The sequence below is a fragment of the Ochlerotatus camptorhynchus genome, unplaced genomic scaffold (assembly GCF_037179485.1).
Source record: "Ochlerotatus camptorhynchus isolate MF236.1 unplaced genomic scaffold, CSIRO-AGI_Acam_v1.1 ptg000008l, whole genome shotgun sequence".
NCBI classification, from domain to species: domain Eukaryota; kingdom Metazoa; phylum Arthropoda; class Insecta; order Diptera; family Culicidae; genus Ochlerotatus; species Ochlerotatus camptorhynchus.
The window spans coordinates 337361-361965 of record NW_027040500.1 but is presented as its reverse complement, the minus strand read 5'-3'; the positions used below and the strand labels follow the sequence as shown (position 1 = coordinate 361965).

Genomic DNA, 24605 nt, shown 5'->3' with positions numbered 1-24605 from the left:
CGCCGCAAAAGAGGCTGGTGAAAATCGCACCCCGCTGGTCTCCGTGGCTCTAAATCAGGGACCTGGGGAATTGCATTAGAAGAGAGATAGAAGAGCGAGTAACAAATTCAAGTCGCTCTGCAAATATGATACACGTTCAAAGCGTACCAGACTTACCGTGTTGCTCCCGATTAGAACGTGTTTTTTTTTCATGCAAGGCTAGTGGTGCAAAGCACCATGTATAGTAAACAATTTGTGGTATATTTCAAGCATTATTTAATTTTATCTACAAGTGATGAAAATTCTGGCAATCACTTGGCCTACATCAGGCATTTAACCAGTCAAAAACATGCCGATGCCAGCCCGACACCATAAAAAGGCTCGCTTTTAGGTGGACTATTTAACGAGTTTAGTCATGTTAGGGATAAATCAGTGCATCTGAAGTGAATTTAAAAAAAAATTAACATTCTGAGTTGCATAAAATGAGACCGTTACGTAATAAATAGAGGGTGGGAAATTAAAATTTTTAGCGTTGCAAACTATACATACAGCAAATAAAACGGTGTGCCACAGGCTCAATTTTATGTCGAGTCAACTCTCAGTGCCAACATTTCAAAAGAGGGAAATTGCTTTTGTAAACAATGGCTCAGCAAAACTATTTCTACATAGTTTAAGAACAGTCCCATACAAAACTTTGTTCAAAAATAAGTTTCACTTCAACTAAATTTGGATTGTAAAATCTGTGAACGGCATTTCACAGCGCTACCATCGAAACATGAGCAACGAATCGAAAAACAACAAATAATCGAGAGATTTCAACCGCTACCAACTGTCTGCTTCATTACCCGAAGAAAAAAGAGGTGTTGTTTACTCATTCACCGCCTCCCAAAGTTTACTCCTGCGGAAAAAAAACTATATAATTGAACGCAACCCGAAGATGTTCGTCTTTGGCTGTATCATCGCTTTTAACGCGTTCTTTTATTACGATTCTCTGGCAGAGAGGAACAGAGAAGTGATTTCAACTTTTGATTTGATTTTGGCACATTAGAAACGTAGAACGCTGAGTTGAAGTGAATTAGTCGAAAACTTTGCCAAAGAAAATGATCTGCTTTTTCGTTGATGATCCACAATGGGAATGGTTGTTAAATTGAAACAAAGGAGAGGAATCAAACAGGTTTGTTTTTTATATTCCAGGGTACGTATAAAAACTACAAGGATTGTAAAAACCCGCCTCAGTATCTCGCTTGTAAAGCTACGCGTAGAAAGGCGGTAGAAATCTTTTGAGTATCACATCATGATCAAAGTAATTTTATGCACTATAAACTTCAACGCTTGCTAATAGATATTTATATTTTTAGGAATTGATAGTACTTAGTGCGTTGATTACGCTATGCGTTAGTATTCCCACGATGGAACTGAAACAATCCATTGCGCCTGCTGTGCAGAACAGTCCCATTGTAATTTTACCGGAGAGCGATGATGCGCATGAAGAATTGGAAACTGCAGAAACTGCCCATCGTGGTCATCATCACCACCATCATCATCACCACCACCACGGACATGGTCACGGCTACGGCTATGGAGGTTACGGCCCTGCTCATGGTGGACTTAGAGGAGGAGTTGGTGTAGGAGTTGGAGTTGCAGTTGGCGTAGGAGTCGGTGGAGGTTTTATTGGTCGGAAATAAACATATATCCGTGGTGAATAACAGTTAACATGCACAAATTACATCACATCTCGTTTGTCAGCCATGATTAGAGAGTACGTACTCAGAAGCTTAGCTTCAATTTGACTTAGACTCAAAGAAATTGATTTTCTTACTTAACTCTCCCTGCAAAGGGAAAAGTTTTTATTTCAAAATTGCACATCCAATATTTGTATTGAAAAAGATGTCTATCTGAATATGCAGACAAATGTGTTAATTTTAACAGAACTGAGTATTCGACCTGAAACTAATCCATGGTGGTAGCCTGCTGGACTTCAATCTTCAAAGTGGTGTCAATAGTTTCTGTGGATGAAGCAAACAGAATAATTTCAATCAAGCACATGTTTTGAAGTTTTAGAAATTTTCTGCAAAATATGAGCTTTTAACCATTTTATTCTTTAGAAAAAGTTATGATACATATACACAACGAAAAAAAATATAATTTTAATGGTTGTTAATGAAAATATCGAAACATGTTGCAACATTTTCGTTCATAATTTTTTCACATATTTTTTGTTTGTTTTCCAAATAAATCGGAAACAGCTGGTTGAAACTTTGGCATCTTCAGAAGAGTTGCGCATTTTCTACAAGATAAACAACTTTTCTGCAAAAAGAATTATGAACTATCTGTTTACGCCAATAGATAATTATCGATATAGCTTCTTCCAAGGTACCAAGCCTCGAAAATGCTTGGTACCTTGGAACAATGAGAGAATGCTTAGTATCTTGGGAAAATGAGATATTGAGTGTGTCGTCCAAATTGCATTTCTGGCCCATTGTGTGCGGTGGATACAAAAATTCAGTCTAGCTCGGCAAAAGCTCGTACAGGCTGGCTTGCGACCACATATTCCAGTTTGTTGCATAGTACAGTCAAATCTCAGTCCAATACACAATTGCGCCTAAGCGTAGGCAATTTCATAAAAAATCGGTTGAAATTTAACAGAAAATTTCTTATTTTTAAATATTGGAAATTATTTTTTTGGAATGTTTTACATAATTTGTATTCTGTAACTCTTGGTTTAGCCGACAAATCACTTTCAAACTTGTGACAATAGTCGTTACAGCTGTGGAAAGTCACGGCATTTATAACCGTATGCGTAATAACCAGAGTTAATGTACGCGTGCATGCATCCCGCGTGATAGAGACACGCTTTCTATCAGATCGTATATTTCGAGACGAATTATTTCGCGTCTCTTTTTTGTTCCTACGTGCCACATTCGTGTCACATGTGCTGTGTCTCATGAGCTAAACTGGGCGAGCTCCGGGAGATCAGCAGCCAGAGTTACATTTTCTTCGTGTGTGCAAAATTGTGCTGCCGAGATTCTCAACAAACCGTCTCCCGTCGCAACGAAAACAACATGTGACGAGCGAGAAAGAGACACGTGAGACTATGTTTTCGTTTTTGCGGTGTAGCACTGGTGTAGTGTAAGTAGGAATAAGCGCGAGTCTTTGACAGCTCAACATCATTTGTTTGTAAACAAAGGTGCATCCTATATCTACACCCTAAAATATTTCGGTGTACGGCAGTGTTGCACCGGTGAAGCTACACCGCAAAAATGAAAACGACATAAGATACGAGCGAGAAACAAATGGGACACCCAAATATCCTGGCGTGCGCGAGGCTCGCGCTGATCTCATGTGCCTCATCTCATGTGCTACGATTAATGCTAGAACTGTAGAGCTCGAAGTTCTGGAAGGTCTAGGTAAGCGAAATACAGGCTGTTGAAACTTGGTCGCTTTGACCGACATTTCATTTGCGTTTGCACAAACCACTCCTATTTTAGAGGAAAGGTAGCAAATATTTGCAGTGCTTAAATTCTTGAAATCCTCTAATAGCCAAAGCCATTTATTTGCTGGTGAATTAGAAAATTCTAAGTTTATTTTTTTCCGGTTCAACACTTAACTGCACTTGCATGACTAACATCTTTTGACACGTTATTTTCAAAATATGCAATGGACAAAAATTCTACAAAAAGTGTATCGGTATTGTTTACTACAGGGATTACAAATTTTGAACGTAAATTAAACATTCATCGGCAACGCAACTGGTATGCATTGTTGCAAGGGATTTTACGTATTCTGAATGTTACCAACGCAGCAATATTATGATTATTCAACGGGTGGAAGAACTAAAGCAGAACATTTTTTTCTTGGCGTATTACCTTAACGCTTTCACTTGTACTTTGTAACCATTACGTTAAAAATGTTCAGATATTTTTTAAAGTGCCTCATGTGATTGAGCATTCAAATAAATTCTATAACAGAAGCAATTGCGCGGTCTATGCTAAATCGTTTCAGCAAAATAGTGACATGAGTGGGCATCCTTGGTTTTAACTCGAATGAGCGTGTAGACCGGTGCACTAATATATTTACCATTTCAATTATTAATATCACCAAGTCTACCGACCTTTTGTTTTGAGTCAACTATACATAGAAGTCAAGGACCATTTCTCTACGGGTTTCGATGGCATTCTTTTCGCGTCGATGTCCGTAATGACTAAGAAGATTATAATATATAGTTCGATAATGAGCGACCTACCTTTGTATACCAACAGTGTCAGAAGGAAGCGCCTGAGTATCGGGACCAATTCCACAAAGCGACCGCCACTATCTTGCTACAACAAACGGTTGACCAGAAAGTCGTACAGCCATCGCTACAACCTGCAACAGATCTACCAATCAAATCAATATGTTTTCACCAGGATTGGCGCAGCACCGGAATATGATTAAAAATCTCGTCGCATCCGCTCGCCGGATTGCCAGAGTGTATGGTTTAAATTTGGAAAGTTGATCAATCCGTTTGAAAAATTATGATATTCGAAAACTTAAGCAACATTCATTAAGCACGAGTCATCCTTTTTTTTTGCAATTCGCTTATTCAGATCAAAAGAACATCAGTCAATGCTGATCTTTTTGTACTTCTTGGCTGTCTAGGGAGCATATCTGAAAGAATATGTTGTACGAGGAGGTGGTGATAATCGATATTATGATAGCCCTTAGGAAGCCGATAAAGCATGCACAAACGAAGCCCTGCATGAAACGGTTTGCAGATCTGTCGATATTCGATGCGTTGCAAGCAAAAAATATATAGGAAATCGATTTAGATCTACATTGTAATATTTGTTTTGTCCTTCGGCTCCGCAGAGCTTTTAAAGATATTGAGCCCACTAAATAAACATTTTGGAAAACATTGTTTTCGATTCAAACACTGACTGTTGAGTGAGTATGTTAGATTCATCCCAAAATTTACAATCCAGTTTTCTTATTTCTCATAATATTTTCAGGTTGACTACTACTTGGGACTAACACACCATGCTTTTTTTTCTAAATATATTTCAACAGTTCTCAAATTTAAGTGCATGTTAGAATTAACTAGTGATGTTATCGGCTACAGCTTTGAACGGCTGAAACTACTGTTGGATGAATTCACACTTATCAATTTCAACAACGAAGATATTTTTTTAAAGGGCCTACCGAATTATTGATTCTCTGCCAGCTGCGAAGTACTTTTTATATTATGATGATTTCAATTTGATCCACCAAGCTCAATCGGTTCCAAATCAGGCTGATCAATCTCCCAAAATTTGAGCTAATTTGGTGGCGAACTCATTCTGCACTCTTTGAAGTTTATATGGAAATTACTATAAGAAAAGTGTACTTTTAGTCCTCATCGTTCCAGCACTACACCATAATGATTTACGAAAAATATGTCTATAAAAACCCCTCCCCTTACGTGAAATTTTCCCAGCTACAACTATGTTGAAAACCACTTTTTAATTGAACGTCAAGAAAATTAGTTATTAATTAATTTCCAAGTTGATAACTTTCAGGTAGGATTAATCGGCTGCTTTCAGGGCAACACTGCAGCCTGCCCTCATGACATAATAGCCTGGATTGTTTGTCCTATTATTCCAATGTTGTCTACTGAGTAGTAAATGGAGCATGTCAGAAGAACATCATCTTCCTAATCAATTAATAAACTTCAAAGGGCCAAGTGCAGTATGAGTTCGCATCCTAATTCGATCAAATTTTGTGAGAATGATCGGGAGCTGATTTGAAATCGTTTGACTTTGGTGGAGCATAATCAATATTTTGGACAATGAAAATTCCATGCGCAAGGATCGGTAACAAATAACCTCGCCCGTAATTGGTCCATAATTGTTTAACTCATATTCCGCTTGAAATACTTCTATAAAACCACAATCTCTCAACCCTCAAAAACTGAATACCAACTGATTCAACAATTCAAGTGTACCAGCAACACGAGACAGGGCTACACTCGATCAACAGTTCTCCGTTGTTTTCTGTATCACCAACCAGCCACTTTTAGCATGCCCGCAGGACGAAGGTACGCTGCCGTTATAACACATTTAGAAAAAATCATGTAAATTTAGGTGCTCTGAGACTGACATATACGAGCGTCAATTTTGACATAAAATTGAGTCATAACAGACACGAAATTCAACTCAATCAAATGTACTTTTCGTCGAGCAACGAACTTTTCAGTCTCGAGGCACTTAATTTTACATGTCGTATTTGTTTACGTCTGATCCTTTATGCCAAATATGGATTCCGTCACGTGTAAAATTAGTTTTTTCTTAGTGTGAATGTTTGCACCATTAAACACTGTGAAGACCATACAAAATCTGTATATTTTTGGAGCGGAAAAACATTATTTATTCAAAAGGGATATGTTTGTAAGAACTGGAACCCATGGATAGAATTTCCATTTGTCGCAATTCGTCAGAGGCTTACTGTACTGAAGTGGCGTTTGACACAGGTTTGATCTTCATGACGCGTCACACTGAATAATCCAAGGGGTTAAGATCGGGGTTGGATGGCGGCCACACATCTTTCGGTCAGAACAGTAGTGCGAGTGGTTCGAGGTGTGGAATGGTGCCCTGCCTTGCTGAAAGACCACATTCGGCTCCGGTCCATATTGCTCAGTAATTCACGGAAGGACATATTTTCTGCCGTCATACATCTTCGTATTCACTTTATTCATTCCTGAAAACATCATCACGCATTCTGTATTATTGCGATTTCAGAGAAATTTATGATAGCACTGTGCAACATGACTTTTAAAGAAAGGAATACTTTACCCTATTTGGCTTTCTTATGGTATCCTTTCTTATGGAATTATGAGTTAAAGTCTAGAATATACTTTTGCCCTAACACGTCACGTTTCTTTGGTACCGCTTTCTTGATGAGGCTATTCCGCTTTAAAGTGTCTATAAGATTAACGAGGTTGAAACACGGAGAAGCTACGCGTTCTAAAATCCGTGGAAGTATTAGAAATATCACAGAAAATTAGGATGAAACGAAGCGTTTTGAAATGTTCTAGACAAATGATCCTTGAGTCATTTTCTGCATAATAATATTACCACATGTCTGGGTAGACAGTAAATGAGCAATCGTAAATAAAATAAAATTAAATGTAAATTCCGGCATGATTTAATTATTAAAAAAAATATATACATATAAGAATAATATTTAAAAAATGTATGTATAAACATATCTTTTCTATCTCATCATGAAAAAAAAATGTTGGACTCATAACAAAACCGAAAGGTTAAATTTTACGGTTTTTTAAAACCAACATAACATGTATATAGATAACATATTTTCACACGTAAATTATCTTAAGAAAAGTAGGAAAAAAAAAACTTTTCAATTTTGATTTTCGATGTGCTTTTAATATTGACAAAAATCAAATAATTTTTTTTTTCATTCGGGTAAACTTTCCCATAAAGAGAACGGTACCAAAAAACATAGATTTTCATCATGGGGACCTCGAACCCTCACTGATCGAAAAGATCATAATATGACACGATGTAAAGCGAGCTTGGTTGCACCCACCATGCAACCTTTAGAATTGATGATCTAGACGCAAGGGACCACAATCCATAGCAAATGTGGATAGATTTTTCAGCCCTAGAATAAAGTATCCCAGTTTGATACATAGAGTAGTAAGCTCAAATCTCAGTTAAATACACTATTGCGCCTAAACGTATGTAATTCCTTTAAAAATCGGTAGAAATTTACCGAAAATCTACTTAATGCAAGATATTGATAATTTTTTTTTTGTAATATTCTACATAATTTGTATTCTATAAGGAGCCAGGCATTAATTATGTCACGCTAAATCGAGGAAAATTTTACCCCCTCCCCCCTATAGTGAAGTTTTTCCTATACCTAATTCATTGTTTGGCACAAAATCTTAGACCCTCCCTACCCTCCCCCTTTAGAGGGTGACATAATATATGCATCACCCCTAAGTCAACAAATCACTTTCAAGCTTATGAAAACAGTCGTTATAGCTGTGGAAAGTCTTTTCAGTTCAATTCAAGCTGAACATTGCATTAGGTCCTAAGTAACATTGATCGATTCTCTTCGTCGACTTTCTCTTTCATCAATAACTTGAGCATATAACGGTTTCTTGTTGTGTTTGTCATATGATATGATAGATAAAAGCTTCTTTTACCGATAGCACACAAAAACTACCTGGAAATGTCTTTACATGGCCTTGGGAATACAAAGAGAAAGTCGACGAAGAGAATCTGCCAATGTTACTTAGGACCTAATGAAATGTTCAGGTTGAATTTAGTTTTTACATCTGATGACAATTTCTAACTTCTTTACACGGTAAAAAGTTATCACTCTAATTCAAATGCTCTTGCACTTGACTCAGTCTGTTATGCGGCACTACGAATCGAAGAGATTTATCATTGATTTTCAAGTTATTTGCGTTTTGAAACGTTGAAAAATATGTACTGCATAACATCTTTAAATCAAAATGATTATCATTTGAATCGGCACCACTGTTTTCATCCATTGAATTTGAATTTAGTTTTCCTTTTGTAAGCAAATGTCAATACGCACATGACAAACATTACTCGCGAAGATGGCGAGTCAACAACAAATGAAGTTAAGCGAGAGAAGCGATAATTCTCGATCTCCACCCGAAATAATTTGCGTTCTAGAGCTTGAGTAACACGAAATAATAGTGTATTTTTCAGATAATTTAGATTACAAAACAGTGTCAAACTTATCAAATTTATTGCTCAATGTTTCGCCTTGCTTCTATTAAAAGCCTTGCGATGTTGTTCAATGTCACTTGGAAACATGTGCTCTGGGTAGTAATATGATACGGTCATTTTCTGAATAACGTATAACATGGCATTTATTTAAACCCATTTTCAGCAAAAAATAAATCCAAGGAAAAATTATTTAAACTTAAAGTGATAGACTGTTAGTATCAGTATGGTTGACATTTTGAGTTCAAAGCACAGCACATCAACAACAATGTGCAATACAATCTAAAATGATGTTGATTTCATCGTGCTTCGATATGATCTCTTCCAAGGGATTTGCACATCGAATTGCAATGTTTGACAAGTAGGTAGTGCAAATTCAACAGCAAATCACTTTACATGAACAAGATGTTGTTTTACCGGTTAGTTTTCGTGAGAAAACTGGGACTAATTGGTGAGTAAAGCCGGTGCCGGTGGTGTAGTGGTAAGCGTGACTGCTTTCTCACCCCAATGGGTCTGGGTTCAATCCCAGCCGAGGTCGGTAGCATTTTTCTGAGGTATACAAATCTCTGTTCACGTCTTCCTTCGGAAGGGAAGTAAAGCCGTTGGTCCCGGCCCATGTGTGATCATGAATGGGTGCGATATCCTACACATGTGTGGAAGCTGCCTTCCTGCACATTCGATTGCCGTCAATGGATGGCAATCGATGTCCGTCGGTGATCGGCTGTAGATTGCGGAACAGAGACCGACGTTAAATAAAAAAAAAGAATAATTGGTGAGTAATGTTTACAAAGGGAATGCCTTGTGGTGAATATCGATTCTAGATAGAGTGGGAGAGTGAGTGCGTTGCGCGATTGGGTTGTTCAGCTCTCTCGCGTCGCGCGTTAACGGTGTTGTAAATGGATACTTTCTTGCTTATGCTAATTTCCTGGACTCGACCAGTGTCCACACTTAATGTTTATTGATCGTAAGGAATGATGGGAACAAGTGTTTGTGTATGGTTGAAGTGTTGCAAGGATTTCATGTGTTATGATAATTTGTTGTTTTGTTGTGTGCTGTCCAATGTAGGATGGCACATATATGAGTTATACGTTCTAGTGGAAATGGTTGGGTAAGGGCATGTATTAGGAAATGTATGATGTGATTTGGAACATGGGTTTTTATGGATTGATTTTTATCGGGGGAAAAGTTTTATATGAGGAAAATAGCCTGTTTATCAATGATATCGTATGCACTGTTCATTAGTTACTTCAAATTTAAATTTATGTAGTAAAATATACTTCCTAGGTGAGAAAACTCTTCAACACAATCAGTAGAGTCCCTTGTTGAAATACTATCAACATTTCAGTAGATTTCGTTTACCAATTTTATTTTATTTTTTCAATGTGTCAGCTGACAACGCAAGGCAATTTGATCAATTTCACAACGGTGATAAATTGGTGCTGAAAATGTCAATAATAAAGTAAAAAAAAAACGGTGATCAATTTGTCCCCGGATTACGGTATTACAAGGCTACTATAAATCAACTTTAATTAAACCCTGGTCAATACAGTTTTGCCATTGGGTTCTTATAGTAGATCTTCGAGCTGAAAGTAATCGTTGAGCTTCCCGATATTTTCGAAAAGATTTGTAATAATTATAAAATAATAAGTGGAGGGTTGTGATGTAACCATTGACCCTAGTCCCAAGACACGGTCCTTCTGAAGACCCAGAACATCAGTAAAACAGGTTAATTCTAGAAACTCTTCCTAGGTCTACCTCAAGATCCATGATTTCTTTTGAGATAGTATATTGTGCAAACATATAAATGTATTTGGATCTATGATTGTCATTTGAACCCTGTATGCAATTAGGTGGTCCTCCGGAAGATTCAAAACATCCTTGAATGACGTCAATAAATTATACTTATTTTAGAGTACAGCCATTTATTTTCAAATCACTTGCTATGGTAATTTACGACATCATTTGAATCTGGGATGGGAATGTGGACCCTGGAAGCCATGAGATGGTGTTAGCTTTTCCCATAAACAAATAACGAATTAGTTAATAACTGTCTTAGCCCATGATTGTTTCTATATTCGATATTTACTCATACATGTGGTTTACTGAGTATTACTCTTGTATGCGCTTAAACTAAGTCATAATGTTAACTCTTAACACTAGTGCACTCACTGATCGCTACCTGTAGCCATTGCCGCGGGCTGCCGTGGATGGAAGCCTCCCCGAAGATGCCACCACACTGGCATGCACTTTGGTTCATTCGTCTAGTACGCCGACAAGATATGCGCCTCGCACCCTTGAATGTGGCCGATGTATCGCTTCTGCCGTTCCAATGCCGGATTCAACTCGCCCTTATCGGTGACGTCCGGAATCGAGTCGCTCCACCAGCACCACGTGCAGCCGTGAAGGAGCAAAACTGTGTATGAAAGAAGCCCTACAAGGCGGTGCAATTAGTTTCACGACTGTCAGTTACATGTCGATGTAAACACGTACTTCTCGAAGAAGGCTTATTTTTTCTCTATAGTTCCTTCCGGCCGAGCGATCGCTCGTCGCAGCTCCACCGAGTCGTTGCCGACTCGTTGCTTTTATGCTCCGTTGTTTCGGCCGAACCTTTACCGTTCGTGCTGGTGGTAGATAGTGGTTCTGAACTGCAGGAGGTCATCCAATGAACAGAACGCATTTTAATAATGATTTTAGGTTAGTTTACCTCTCGCCTTAGCCTTAGTAAACTTGGCTCAATGACCCTGCTCTGGTGGTTATTCTGGGCGTAACACGGATTGGTGGACGACGATTTGCTCCCGGGGTGATTTTGTGTTTTCCTGCGATGATCGGTATGGAATTACAACCGTTCTCAGCACATACACACTCTCGATTTTGCGCTTGTGATGCCTTGACGTGCACTGTCTGCTCTAAAGAGCCAGGCTCTTTATGTCGTTTTCGTTTTTACTACACTACACCGGTGTAGTGTAAGCAGCAATAAGTGCGAGTCTTTGACAGTTCATCATCATTTGTTTGTAAACAAAGGTGCAACCGACAGCTACACCCTAAATTTTTTCGGTGTTCGGCAGTGTAGCACCGGTGTAGCTACACCGCAAAAACGAAAACGACATTAGTCTGCACCACTAGTAAACACGACGAACCAGACACAAGTGATGACTCACCCGTGCTTTGCCGGTTTTTGCTCATTCCAGCGGAAACTGTCCCACGCTGACAGCAGAATGGCAGTGACAGGCAACGAATATCCCTTACTTGACTTTCTTGCCAATATTCGATTAGCTGCGTTCTGTTTTACTGTTTACTTCATGGCTGCACTCTAATTGCTAACTATGCAATCTATGGCTAATACTAACTAGTATGCAGCACTTATTGCTCAAAACAAAGTAACTGTAACAATGGTCCTACGGAAGGTCTGGAACATCAGTGAAAGTTGTGAACTCATGAAGCTTATTCAAGGGCAGTGGTGATATAGAAATTAATTCTATTCTATGATCGGAATGTGGCACCTTGCAATCACGGGGTGGTCCTCCGGAAGATTTAGAATATTTAAGATGAAGAGGTTGATTCATGAAATTATTAAGCTCTGTGACTAAATTTGAAACTAGGACAGAAATATGGACCCTGGAGGCCACGGGACGGTCTAGTAGAAGATCCGGAACATAAGCAAAAGTGGTCATTTCATGAAACTTATTCTAGATATCTGCGTTTATTTATTTTTGCGATCCCATGTAGTAGTGAGATATAACTATGAGCAGAAACTGGAACTGGATGTTTCCTCGGAAGATTCGGAACATCTACATAAATGGTAGTTTAATGAAACTCCAGAGCTCTACGATGTTTCTTTCTATTTTAAATCAAATTTATTGGTTATATACAGGGTGTTCGGTTCCTTTGTGCAAATATTTTAAGGGGTTATAGGTGATAATATTTGATGAAAAAAATTGTTCTTCGCATATGATAAAATCTCAAAGATTACTGAGTTATTGAATTTTTTTTCTGTTTTGATCTATGTCTGCCATAAATTGGCACTAACAAAAAAAAATGCTACTTAGCTCAAAATTATCACCTCCATTGGACAGCTTAGAAAATTTCAACTTAAAATTGTCATTTCCACTTCAAGTCAGCTGCATTTAGTTACATTTTATATAAATATGTCTAAAATTTGTGTTTTTCTACGTGTTTGCCCTTATTATTTCAAAAGATAAATAATAAACTGTATTGTTTTGTCAAACCAGAAGATGCCTCTAAAAGCGCTCCGCAACATTTTGTTGAAACTATCTTTCTATCACGTTAAGTTACGTTGCAGTTTTGTTCTAAACGCATCATGTTGGGTAGTTAATTAACGGTTGCATAAAACACGAATTAAACCCCACCGTGTGTTACTGTTGACGTCTGTATGCAGCGCTCACAGCACACTTGATCGCCGCGTGGAGTGCCGGTCTGATAAGTGTGACATGAACAATAATGCTGCTGACGGTTCAATTCAATGCATGCAACTCCACGCGGCGATCAAGTGTGCACGCTATTTCAAAACTACCCAAATTTGGGTAGAATCCACCCAAATCCGTCAAAACTGAACCTACCCAAAAATGGGTAAACTGTGTTGGGTGTGACAAGTTGACAAATGAACAACATTGACATCAATCCGATCGACGTTGTTCATTTGTCAACTTGTCACTCCCAACACAGTTTACCCATTTTTGGGTAGGTTCAGTTTTGACGGATTTGGGTGGATTCTACCCAAATTTGGGCAGTTTTGAAATAGCGTGTGCTGTGAGCGCTGCATGCAGACGTCAACAGTTACACACGGTGGGGTTCAATTCGTGTTTTATGCAACCGTTAATTAACAACCCAACATGATGTGTTTAGAACAAAACTGCAACAAAACTAAACGATATAGAAAGATGATGTAAAAGAGAGTGTTGTAGAGCGCTTTGAGACACATCTTTTGGTTAGAGAAAACAATACAATTTATCATTATTATTTTAATGATAAGGGAAAATCTGTAGATAAACACCAATTTTAGACATGTTTATATCTAAAATGTAATGAAATAGAAAAGACACTTTTAAGGTTCAATTTACCTTGATGCATTTTCAAAAAATTCAAATGCAGTTTTTTTCGACGCATCATTTCAGATTACAAAAAGCTCCCGTCATTCTATTCTTTTTGCCATTTTACACAAAATGACGTTAGTTTTTTGCAATCTGAAATGATGCGTCGAAAAAAACAGCATTTGAATTTTTCGAAAATTGTAAATTGAACCTTAAATAGGAGAAATTCTAAGCTGTCCAATGGAGGCAATAATTTTGTACTAAATAGCATATTTTTAGAGTTTATGGCAAGTACAGCTCAGTCGGTAAAGGTGCAGTTACAAAGCAAGACTATGCTGGAGGTGGCTTGGTTTGATTCCCGTTCCGGTCTAGGAATTTTTTGGGTTGGAAAATTTCTCGACTTCCCTGGACATAGAGTATAATTATGTAATATTAATGCAGAAATGGTAAAATATTAATGCAGAAATGGTACAAGCATCGAAAGCTGTCAATTAATAACTGTGCAAGTGCATCTAGAACACTTAGTTTGAGATCGTGCAATAAGCTAATATGCGATAAGCAATACGCTTGACAAGCGAAGAAGAAGAAGAATACACACCAAAACATAAAAAATTCAATAACTCAGTAATCTTTGAGATTTGATCATATGCGTAGAACTATTTTTTCATCAAATTTGATCTTATATCACCCCTTAAAATATTTGCACACTCTGTATATGTGCCCCGAAGAACTGTAAACATGTCGAGGCCTAACTCTGCTGAAAATTGGCGTCAAGAAAAATACAATCAAAATAGCCTTGTAACATGTTATAATCATGTCTTATCATAGCACACAGCAAAAAAATAATTTTGATATCACGTCAAAGTGGATGCACTACAATCATGTCGAAAATATGGTGTAATATTACTTGCTAAAAAGGACAAAATTATCATTAATACAATGCATGAACTGACATTACGCTGCTTTTACTGCATTTGTTTATTTATGTGGTCATAAAAATTACATGAAATTTTCGACATGATTGTAGTGCATCCACTTTGATGTGATATCAAAATTATTTTTTTGCTGTGCATTACATGGATTATACATTGAAGTTAAGAAAGTATTACAAACTTGCAGAGCACTTGCAAAAGAACATACAATTATGTCACGATTCAAATTACTGTAAACATTGTCAGATATCCTAACGAACGTTTTCAGATTCAAATTTACAAGTAGTTTGCTATACTTTAACTATTCGTTTTGTATTACTTCTATAGTTTGGCATGGTAATTTTGCCACCACTGGCAAAAAGAGATTATCACCGACTCGCTCATGTACCGACAATGTGTTTGAAACAGTTCTCTCGATTGTACAGCACTCAAGTTGTTATCTGAAGGAAGGCATCCAGTCGTAGGTTTGGAAATCATCTCTTTTTGCCAGTACCCCTCACCATCCCTCTCCAACGGGGGAGTTTGGTAAAGAGAGATGATCAAACCGATTTGTACCTTCCTAAAAAGTTTTCCTTGCTCGCTTTACTCTCTATATACAATTTTCATACTGTCGTGCTCTAATGGGACTATCAACTCTATACTTTCATCTTCCCATCTATCGTATAAAAATTACCACTTTAGTCTGTTATTTGAAATTAGCATCTTCAACTAAGTAGTTTAACGGCACCGGTGGTGTAGTGGTAAGCGTGATTACCTCTCACCCCAGCAGGCCTGGGTTCAATCCCAGTCGGCGCCGCCGGGATGTTCTGAGGCATAACATCTCTGATCACGCCTTCCCCGGTTCATGAGTTGATGGGTCGATAGGTAGGGTCCAGGTGTGGGAGCTGCCTTCCTGGCACGTCGGTAGCATTGGTGCTCAGCACGGAAAACAAGATCGACGGAAAAAACAAACCAAAGGAAAAAAAAAAAACTATGTGGTTTGCTATGCTTTTTATGAATGCAACTTACAAAATGTATCCACGACAAAAACGAAGCCTGATTGTTTAAATCAACCCTGGTTAAACAGTTCTACTTCACAACAGCAACAAATTGTAAACAAATTCAATCACTTGAACGCATTCCCAGGGGTATCTGCGGTTAATCCAACAGCATTAATCTTCACTCTCGTAAAAAGAAGCAACATCATTAATATCGCACACATGACAATGAATGAAGAGGTTCCCCGCACTTGCAGTCAAAGTGCACTTGGAATGCATTTTTAAATTACTTTTGCAATTAATCAGATACCAAATCAACCCAAGGTCTACCAGAGCGCACAGCGTTTCCATCCAAACACTGACACACGTTTCCAGTCGCATCTCCTATTTCACTGCCGCCGCCGGCTGGAAAAGCCACCGGTTTATGATTCAACTTTGTCCCAGTTGCAAGTGCTGTGTCCACATTAAGGTGGGGTGTAAAAACGGCATAATTCTGTCATGTAAATCTAGCCGCTTGCGAACATCTTCTGAATCGATAATGTGTTTAGATAGAACAAGTTGCTGAATGGTGGTAGAAGCTAAATATGTACTGCGGCAATAAATTTAAATGATACACCATTGAGACACGCACCCGGTACTTTTCAGTTGATGGGTGGCATCGCTTTGTGAATGGTAGGTACTAGCGTAATGCATTGGGATTGATAATAAAATAGATAATTACATTTTCATGCCGTGGATTGCCGACTCGTTTTACTTTAAGTGTATTTATTAAAAAATCATAGACTCATTATATTTGAATCAAATTTTAATTGTGGTAAACTTATATACTCAATTGGCTGATGCAAATAATATTTTAATACTATGTCCAAAATCACTCAAATAGGTCTGAAAAGGGGCAAAAATGTAGATTAAAAGGATCCAAATAAGTATAAATATAACTCATTTAATAATAATCATAATAATAAAAATAAATTAATTTGGGTAAACGCTCCTATAGCTGCGGTACGTTAGAAGCGTGAGGTTCCTATAATTGTGTATTGAGTCTCCATGTACAACTATAGGAGCCTAACGCTTCTAACGTACTGCAGATATAGGAGTGTTTCCCCTAATAAATTAATAATATTTGAACAAAACTGTGCAGTTTTCAGATAAAATGCAGAATGAAAGATGATTTTAATAAGCTATATTATTTGTTTGCTCCTTCAATACTTTGTAATTTGGGAAGAGGAAATGACATAAATTAAAAATAAAATTTACATCAGCCTTCGATTTGATTCTAAATCGTATCCTGATTATCAAATCACAATATCAACTTATTTGGTTGCATGCAGAATTCCGGTAGCCCTGTGAAGTTTACGATAAAAATGAACTTTTTTTCTCATTGGATTTCATCTCAAGACTCTAAAATAGGGTAGGTTTTTTTGTTTCAAATCTCTCGAGGACATTATTTCTCATATAGAAAGTGATTTTTGCGACTTATTAAGTAACATTTAAAAAAAAGCTTCGTTAACATCTAGAGGTAGCGGCGCCGGTGGTGTTTTGGTAAGCGTGATTACCTCTCACCCCAGAAGGCCTGAGTTCAATCCCAGTCGGCGCCGCCGGATGTTCTGAGGCATAAAATCTCTGATCACGCCTTCCTTCGGAAGGGAAGTAAAGCCGTTGGTTGGTCCACGGTTCATGAGTTTGATGGGTCGATAGGCAGGGTCCAGGTGTGGGAGCTGCCTCCCTGGCTTCGGTAGCATTGGAGCTCAGCACGGAAAACAAGATCGACGGAAGACAAACCAAAGGAAAAAAAAAACATCTAGAGGTGGCGCAATTGAACTTTTTTTTTTTCAAACAAAACGTATGTGCATTTCCACGCTAAATAGCGGATCGATTGTACATGACTCTTTAATTTGCATATAATATGTTGGTTGCAACCAGTGGTGGGATTTAACATTTGTCCTTAACATTTGATACTCTTCGCAGTGACCATAGTGAAGACACACAAAAACATACTGGCAAACGGAAAAAAATGTCGTGACATTTCTGAACTATTGTGTAACAACGACAGAACATTTGCGCACAAAGAAGCATACAAGACCAGTGCACCGGCGCCGTTTGAAAATTAAAGCAATATTTTAATTCCTCGCGTAACGTCCGCTAGTAGGAGTTTTTTTAATTTGTTTTCAAGACATGTTATTATTTATATAACAAAGACAAAATTTTAAAAATATCACTTAAGTAATCAGTGTCATGATTTGACTTGTTTTGTGTTTATTCCGTACACGCAGAAAAAAATTATTTTAAACTTAATAATATTTGACGTAAAATCAATAAGAATTTCATTTTGTTTTGGTTGCAAAAAGAAATCATTATTGTTTCAACAATCCAGTATCTTTGTTCCTCAAAACCCATGGATTGTTAAAGAAAAAGAAAATCTTTTCGAATTTACAAGAGATTTCATGGTTTTGACGTAAGCTGTCAAATTTGGCAGCATGGTCAACAATAAAAATATGTTTGTTTTTAAAAGAGATTTCTTGTTGATTCAATCATATTTATTTTATGAAGTCGCAGTAGAAATAAAAATATGTTTATTGATTCAAAAATCCGGAGTGATTTGAGATTTGGGCGTAATTGCTTTTGTAAACAAACACGTCAATTACACTAGTTTACAAAACAACATAAAAAGTGTGAACTTTAGTGGTTGACCAACGTTTCTAATGCAAAATCCTACGCTGAATTCAATGCCGTGGTCAGAAAAAATTAAAGTAGAGCCATTTTTGAGATATACAAAAATTTTGATTTTTTGAATTTTGGACAAAAGTACGATTACTAAAATGTCAATATCTTTGGAACTAGTGCACCAATTTTAAATATTTTTTTCATGAAAGTGAAGCTTAATAAATTTGCTATCGTTCACTACACTGTTATGTCTTAATTAAAAATTTAGTTTTGAAGTCATTTAAAAATTTACAGCATTTTTTTTTTATTTTTCCTGCGAATTTTCCATAAAAATCTTGTTTTAATCAACATTTTTAATGGGATAAAAAGATTCAAAAAATCATTCCATAATTTATTCTTAAAGTCCATTAAAAACTGGAGAAAATGAGCCTTTAATGGATGAAATCGGTTGGAAATTGTCGAAGTTATGAATTTTTTTGTAAAATCATGGAAATTGAATGTTCCAAGATTGGCCGTTGTCCCGCTCCTAGGTTCATGCACCACTTCCAGTAAGCCTTTCTGCGGAAGTGATGATGTATACGACAAAACGTGAATTCAAGTGTAAAAATGATCCTCAAAAGTTTTGTTACACGTGTGGCAACTATACATTTACAAAATCGGTCAATTTCACTGCTTCGTTGCAAACTGCATACAGGCTTTATTTTAAAATTGATCCTGGAGACTTTGACGAACCGTGGATTCCAAAAGTATTATGTAGTTCGTGCAAAACGTGCTTGGCTAGGTGGATGTCAGGCGCAAGGTAAATTGATTTTTCTAATAACTTTCATATAAACAATTTATGTACAGCATGGTAGTGCTTTGTTCTTTCCTGATCGACATTATCTTACTTCATCTATTTTTGATAAGTGTTAATGTCTTACTTACTAACTCACTTATTTGTTATCTGTTAGTCGCTATTTGTCCTTTGACATGCCCACCATATGGCGTCGACCGTTTTGTCATGCAACGGATTGTTATTTCTGCTTGACAAAAGTTGAGCAACAAGGACGTCACAAAACAGTTGAGTATCCACAAGTGGCTTCTATGACAAAACCTGTTCCACATTCAAGTTCGGTCCCGTATCCTGTTTATCCAAAGCGGAAACGAGCGCCCTCTGTTGAATCGACCGTTACAAAAAGTGAGGAGGAATTCAAGGAGGAATGCGAGGAAGACTTCGAGGTGGAATTGGAAAGAAACCCAAAACTGTTTACACAATCCGAATTTAATGATTTGGTGCGAGATCTCGACTTATCGAAGGAGAAATCCGAATTGCTGGCATCACGCTTGAAAGAACACAACATGCTGAGCAAGGAGGTCAAAATTTCTTGTCACAGGAATCGTCACAAGAAATTTGACAAATATTATTCTACAAAGGACAAGGCATGTTTTTGCCATGACGTAAACGGCTTGTTTGAAGAGTTTGGTGAGCCATATGATCCAGCTGAATGGCGTTTATTCATCGATAGCAGCAAGTTGAGCTTGAAAGCCGTTTTACTGCATCAAGGGAATGAGAAACCTTCTATTCCATTAGCTCATGACGTTAATATGAAGGCAACGTATGAATCAATGGCTCTATTGCTCAATTTGATAAATTACAATCAACACAATTGGAAAATTTGTTCCGATCTTAAAGTGGTTGCCATGTTGACTGGATTGCAACAGGGATACACAAAATATATGTGTTTTTTGTGTAAATGGGACAGTCGAGCTCGTAAGGAACACTACGTCCGAAAAGATTGGCCAAAACGGGATAAGTTCACAATTGGTAAAGACAACGTTAAAAATGATCCTCTTGTGGTAAAAGAACGCATAATACTTCCACCACTACATATAAAACTTGGGCTATTCAAAACTTTCGTCAAAGCGTTGCAAAAAGAAGGGCTGGCATTCCAGTACTTGAAATCAGTATTTCCAAATTTATCTGACGCAAAGATAAAGGAAGGTGTATTTGTTGGCCCACAGATCAAAAAACTGCTCAATGATTCCGCATTCAATACAGTTTTGACACCAGATGAGGAAGAAGCGTGGAAATCGTTCCAGCGTGTTGTCACAACCTTTTTAGGAAATTTCAGAAGCCCAGATTATGAGGAAGCCGTCGATGAATTGCTCAAAAATTATGAGAAAATAGGTATAAATCAAAAATATTGTGTTTGTTACATATAATTAATTTCAAATCCTTTTATTTCACTGAACACAGGTGTGAATATGTCTTTGAAGATACATTTCCTACATTCTCACATGGATTTTTTCCCGGAAAATCTTGGTGACGAGAGTGATGAGCACGGCGAACGTTTTCACCAACAAATGAAGATGATGGAACGTCGTTACCAAGGGTTTTGGGATGAAGCAATGATGGGTGACTATTGTTGGTTTCTGATTCGAGAAACAAGTTCAAAACATCTAAGACAAAGTCATTCGATTCTCAATCATTTTTAATAAAACCTAAATAAATTTCTTTTGTATCAACTCGGTTTTAAATCCTTATATGCCTTAATCAAATTAATATGTAGAGAAAAGAATCTCCCATGAAAACTTTACATGCGATTTGGATGCTTACAACGACACCTAGAAAAGGAACTCTAAAGCTGTTGTATTTCAGCAACATTTTTAAGTGTTTTACAAAAATGCTCATAACTCCGACAATTTCCAACCGATTTCATCCATTAAAGACTCATTTTCTCCGGTTTTGAATGGACTTATATAAATTAAATGGAATAAATTATGGAATGATTTTTTGAATCTTTTTATCCCATTAAAAATGTTGATTAAAACAAGATTTTTATGGAAAATTCGCAGGAAAAATTAAAAAAATGCTGTAAATTTTTAAATGACTTCAAAATTAAATTTTTAATTAAGACATAATATTCTAGTGAACGATAGCAAATTTATTTAGCTTTATTTTCATAAAAAAATATTGAAAAATGGGTGCACTAGTTCCAAAGATATTGACATTTTAGTAATCGTACTTTTGTCCAAAATTCAAAAAATCAAAATTTTTGTATACCTCAAAAATGGATCTACTTTAATTTTTTCTGACCACGGCATTGAATTCAGCGTAGGATTTTGCATTGGAAATGATCATCACCTTACCGAGTTCAAAAATGCTGTAAACTAGTGTTACTGATTTCTCTTGAATAAAAGCTCGATCCCACAAAAAAAAAAAAAAACTATACCAATTGATAGATGAATCATTCCTCTACTTCAAAGTGTTATTTTTTTTTCGAGATTGAGCTTTTATTCGCGAGAAATCGGTGATTGACGTGTTTTTTTTTTCAAATGCAATTACGTCCAAATCTGAAATCACTGCTCGAACTGCAGCATACTTACTTACTTCAAGTCTCAAGATTTTCGGAAATTTTGTTATTGTTTACATTTTTGTCCGGGTGAAAACGAGGGAATGGTTGGTAGTTATTTTTGCATTCATGGCCCGGGGAATGGACACAGCAAATAAATGCTAAATTAAAATTAACTATTGTTGGCTTAATAAGGGAATATTGTTATTTTTACAATAGTTGCAGTTGAAAAGTGACTTATTAAAACAAAAAGAATCCTGTTTTGAATTTATATGACTAAGGAAAATTGAAACAACAAAATGCAATATAATTTCAACCGGAATTGTTTGTTTAAATACAACTAAAGTTTTCTTTTGGTTTAATGCAAACATTTTTCTATCCGTGTATAACACGGAATGTCAACCCCCGTCCATATTCCGGTCACAAGTAAGAATTAATTCTATTGTGTCTTTCATAAGAGCTTTCAAGAAAAACAAGCCACCAGGACCAGTTTCATGAACTGGTCACTTTTACGGTTGTTCTGGATAGCATGTAGCAACAACTGGTGCCCTACTGGATTTCTCCAGTGTGTGGCTTTATATCTAGATATCTCGAAAGGTCATGCATATTATAGTCACAAGTCCGAATACGTTTTATTAAGGCTTCTATAAGTGCATTTCAAAAGAAGCGCGAAGTTCTAGGACCTTTTTCATAAATTAACCACTCTTACGGATGATTCGGAACTTATGGAAAATAACCCTGTTGTCCCGGGCCCAAATCCCAGGCGCAAATATAAACTCATTCAAAGGAGACTTTTGAAAGCACTTACAAAAAAGGTCCATGCTACGGTCACAAGTTCGAATTAATTCTAATAAGACTTCTAGAAATGCTTTTGAAAAAATGCAGAGAAAAGTCACCCTGTAGCCTATATGTCGGTTTTTTCGGATCATCTGAAAGGTTACCCCATGGTTCCCAGGGTACATTTGCCTGTCACAAGTCCGAATTAATTGAAATGAGTCTTCAAATATTGCTTTAGAAAAAACCGCTAAGCTCTACACGCAAACCAAAAATTTATTACAATGAATGTTAGTTCCATTTCCTATCATCCTCTGTTCATGAACATCGCAGCGAATGTTAAAAGTTGACCATGGTTTTTTGCCTTTCTGATTTCGTGTTCTGTCTGTGCTTTCACCTACACAAGCAAGCATTTGCCTTGATTTTTATGTATAACATGGTAGAACGACGCACACACTTGCCTCGAATCTCTCCATCAGAAAAAGCATACGAAGTCAAGTGTGAGAGGAAATGAGCGCTTGTTGTTTGCTTTTAGGCTATCCATATTCAGGAGCATGGAGAGAGCAGTGGAGAAAGCACAGGTCTGATAATCGCAACGTTCATTGTTCGAGTCCAGTCGGCAACCTTCTTCCTATTTTTTTTTGACATAATTAATTTCACTCACTAATACACTCCACATTTTTCGGTCTCCAATTTTCTTGCATTGGACCGCAGCTAGGTATATCGCATCCTCGGTTCATGCGGTCTCCACTTACATCCTCTGATGATGAATCCCACATAATTGTAAGCGAATCTTACATCCACCGGTTGGGTGTAGGACCATTTTTATGAATTGATCACGATTGTTCTGGATCTTCCGGAAGGTAATCCCTGTTTTAGGAACAAGTCCGAAGTCATGCTTAGGAGACATCTATTTCGGAAAAACCAGCTTTCGAAAAAATCGCAGGCTCTAGGACAATCTTCATGAATTTACCACTTTAACAGTTGTTCGAGATCTTTCGGATGACCTGCTAGTGCCCTTTTAGAAGCTAGAAGCTCCAAAAGGTGATCATTTATCCGATCATGCCTCCCTAAAAATATGTGTATGTTTATTTTACATAATAACGTGTTCTGGGTATCATCTAAACCATAGTTCTATGATTTGGGTTATCGTTTGGTCATGGTATTTTTTATTGTGGCTGCCCTTAAGGAGAAGTTTATCGCCCCAAAAATAAAAAAAAATATTTTCGCCACGTTTTTATTTTTCAAAAAGTATTGGGAAAAAAAAAATCAAAAATCCAAGAAAACCAATTGATTTCATAGATTTTTGACAAGAATTACATGTAAACACATTTTTCTTACTTCATCATCAAAAAAAAAATTGGACTCTCAGCAAAACCAAAAAGTCGACGTTTTGTAATTTTTTAGTTTTTTTTACGTTTTGTGATTTTTTTACCAAAAGACGTGTTTGTACATGAATTTTGTTCAGAAAATTAGATAAAAATGTAATTTTTTTTTAGATTTTTGATATTTTTTTTTTCAATATTTTTATAAAAATCGCAACGTAACTATTTTTTTCTTCGGAGAGGTAAACTTCCCCTTAAGGTGGATAAAATGTGTCGAGCTGAGGGTATCTCTAATTTTGTCAGCAGGACAATTACACAAATACTGTCGGAGCTGTAACGTAAGTGGAGATACGATCAGCGAGCTTGCAACGCCAGGTAGCGCCGAGCTTAAGACAAGTGCAAGAGCACAACACTAAGCAGTTCCCACCATCATCGCAGGAGCAAAAACTTAAAGTTGCATATCACTTACTCTCACTCGTAAAAGGAATTTATTTCCAGTAAGAACTATTATAATATTTTTTAATAGTTCCTATTTTATGGCGTCAACAAAGGCACAACGACAGCTAGCTTTGGAACCGGTCGCTGCTTTCGATCAGCGGTATCGTTTTCGTCTTTTTTCTCTTGATTTGTTTTCCGTTGCTCTTGTTTTCCATGCTGAGCACCAATGCTACCGATGCCAAGGAGGCAGCAGTCACACCTGGACCCTATCTATCGACCTATCAACTCATGGACCGAGGATCAACGGCTTTACTTCCCTTCCGAAGGAAGGTCTTATCAGAGATTGTATGTCTCAGGAAATCTCGTCGAAATTTACTAGGCGAAAAATTACGACC

The 24605-nt window shown here is 37.1% G+C and overlaps 1 protein-coding gene across 4 annotated transcripts in view; it reads left to right on the top strand.

Annotated features, from left to right (window-relative positions):
• The first annotated feature begins 1191 nt into the window (after positions 1–1191).
• Positions 1192–24605, top strand: part of LOC135698986 (transcription factor Maf-like) — a 197038-nt gene continuing 173624 nt past the window's right edge. For 3 of the 4 annotated variants that reach the window (XM_065219154.1, XM_065219161.1, XM_065219176.1), the window contains exons 1-2: positions 1192–1282; positions 1338–1677. In XM_065219154.1, the coding sequence (XP_065075226.1) occupies positions 1274–1282; positions 1338–1664 (336 nt within the window). In that variant the 5' untranslated portion in view covers positions 1192–1273 and the 3' untranslated portion in view covers positions 1665–1677. Of the gene's footprint in view, positions 1283–1337; positions 1680–24605 lie in introns of those variants that run through there. The other variant, XM_065219168.1, reaches the window with a different exon arrangement.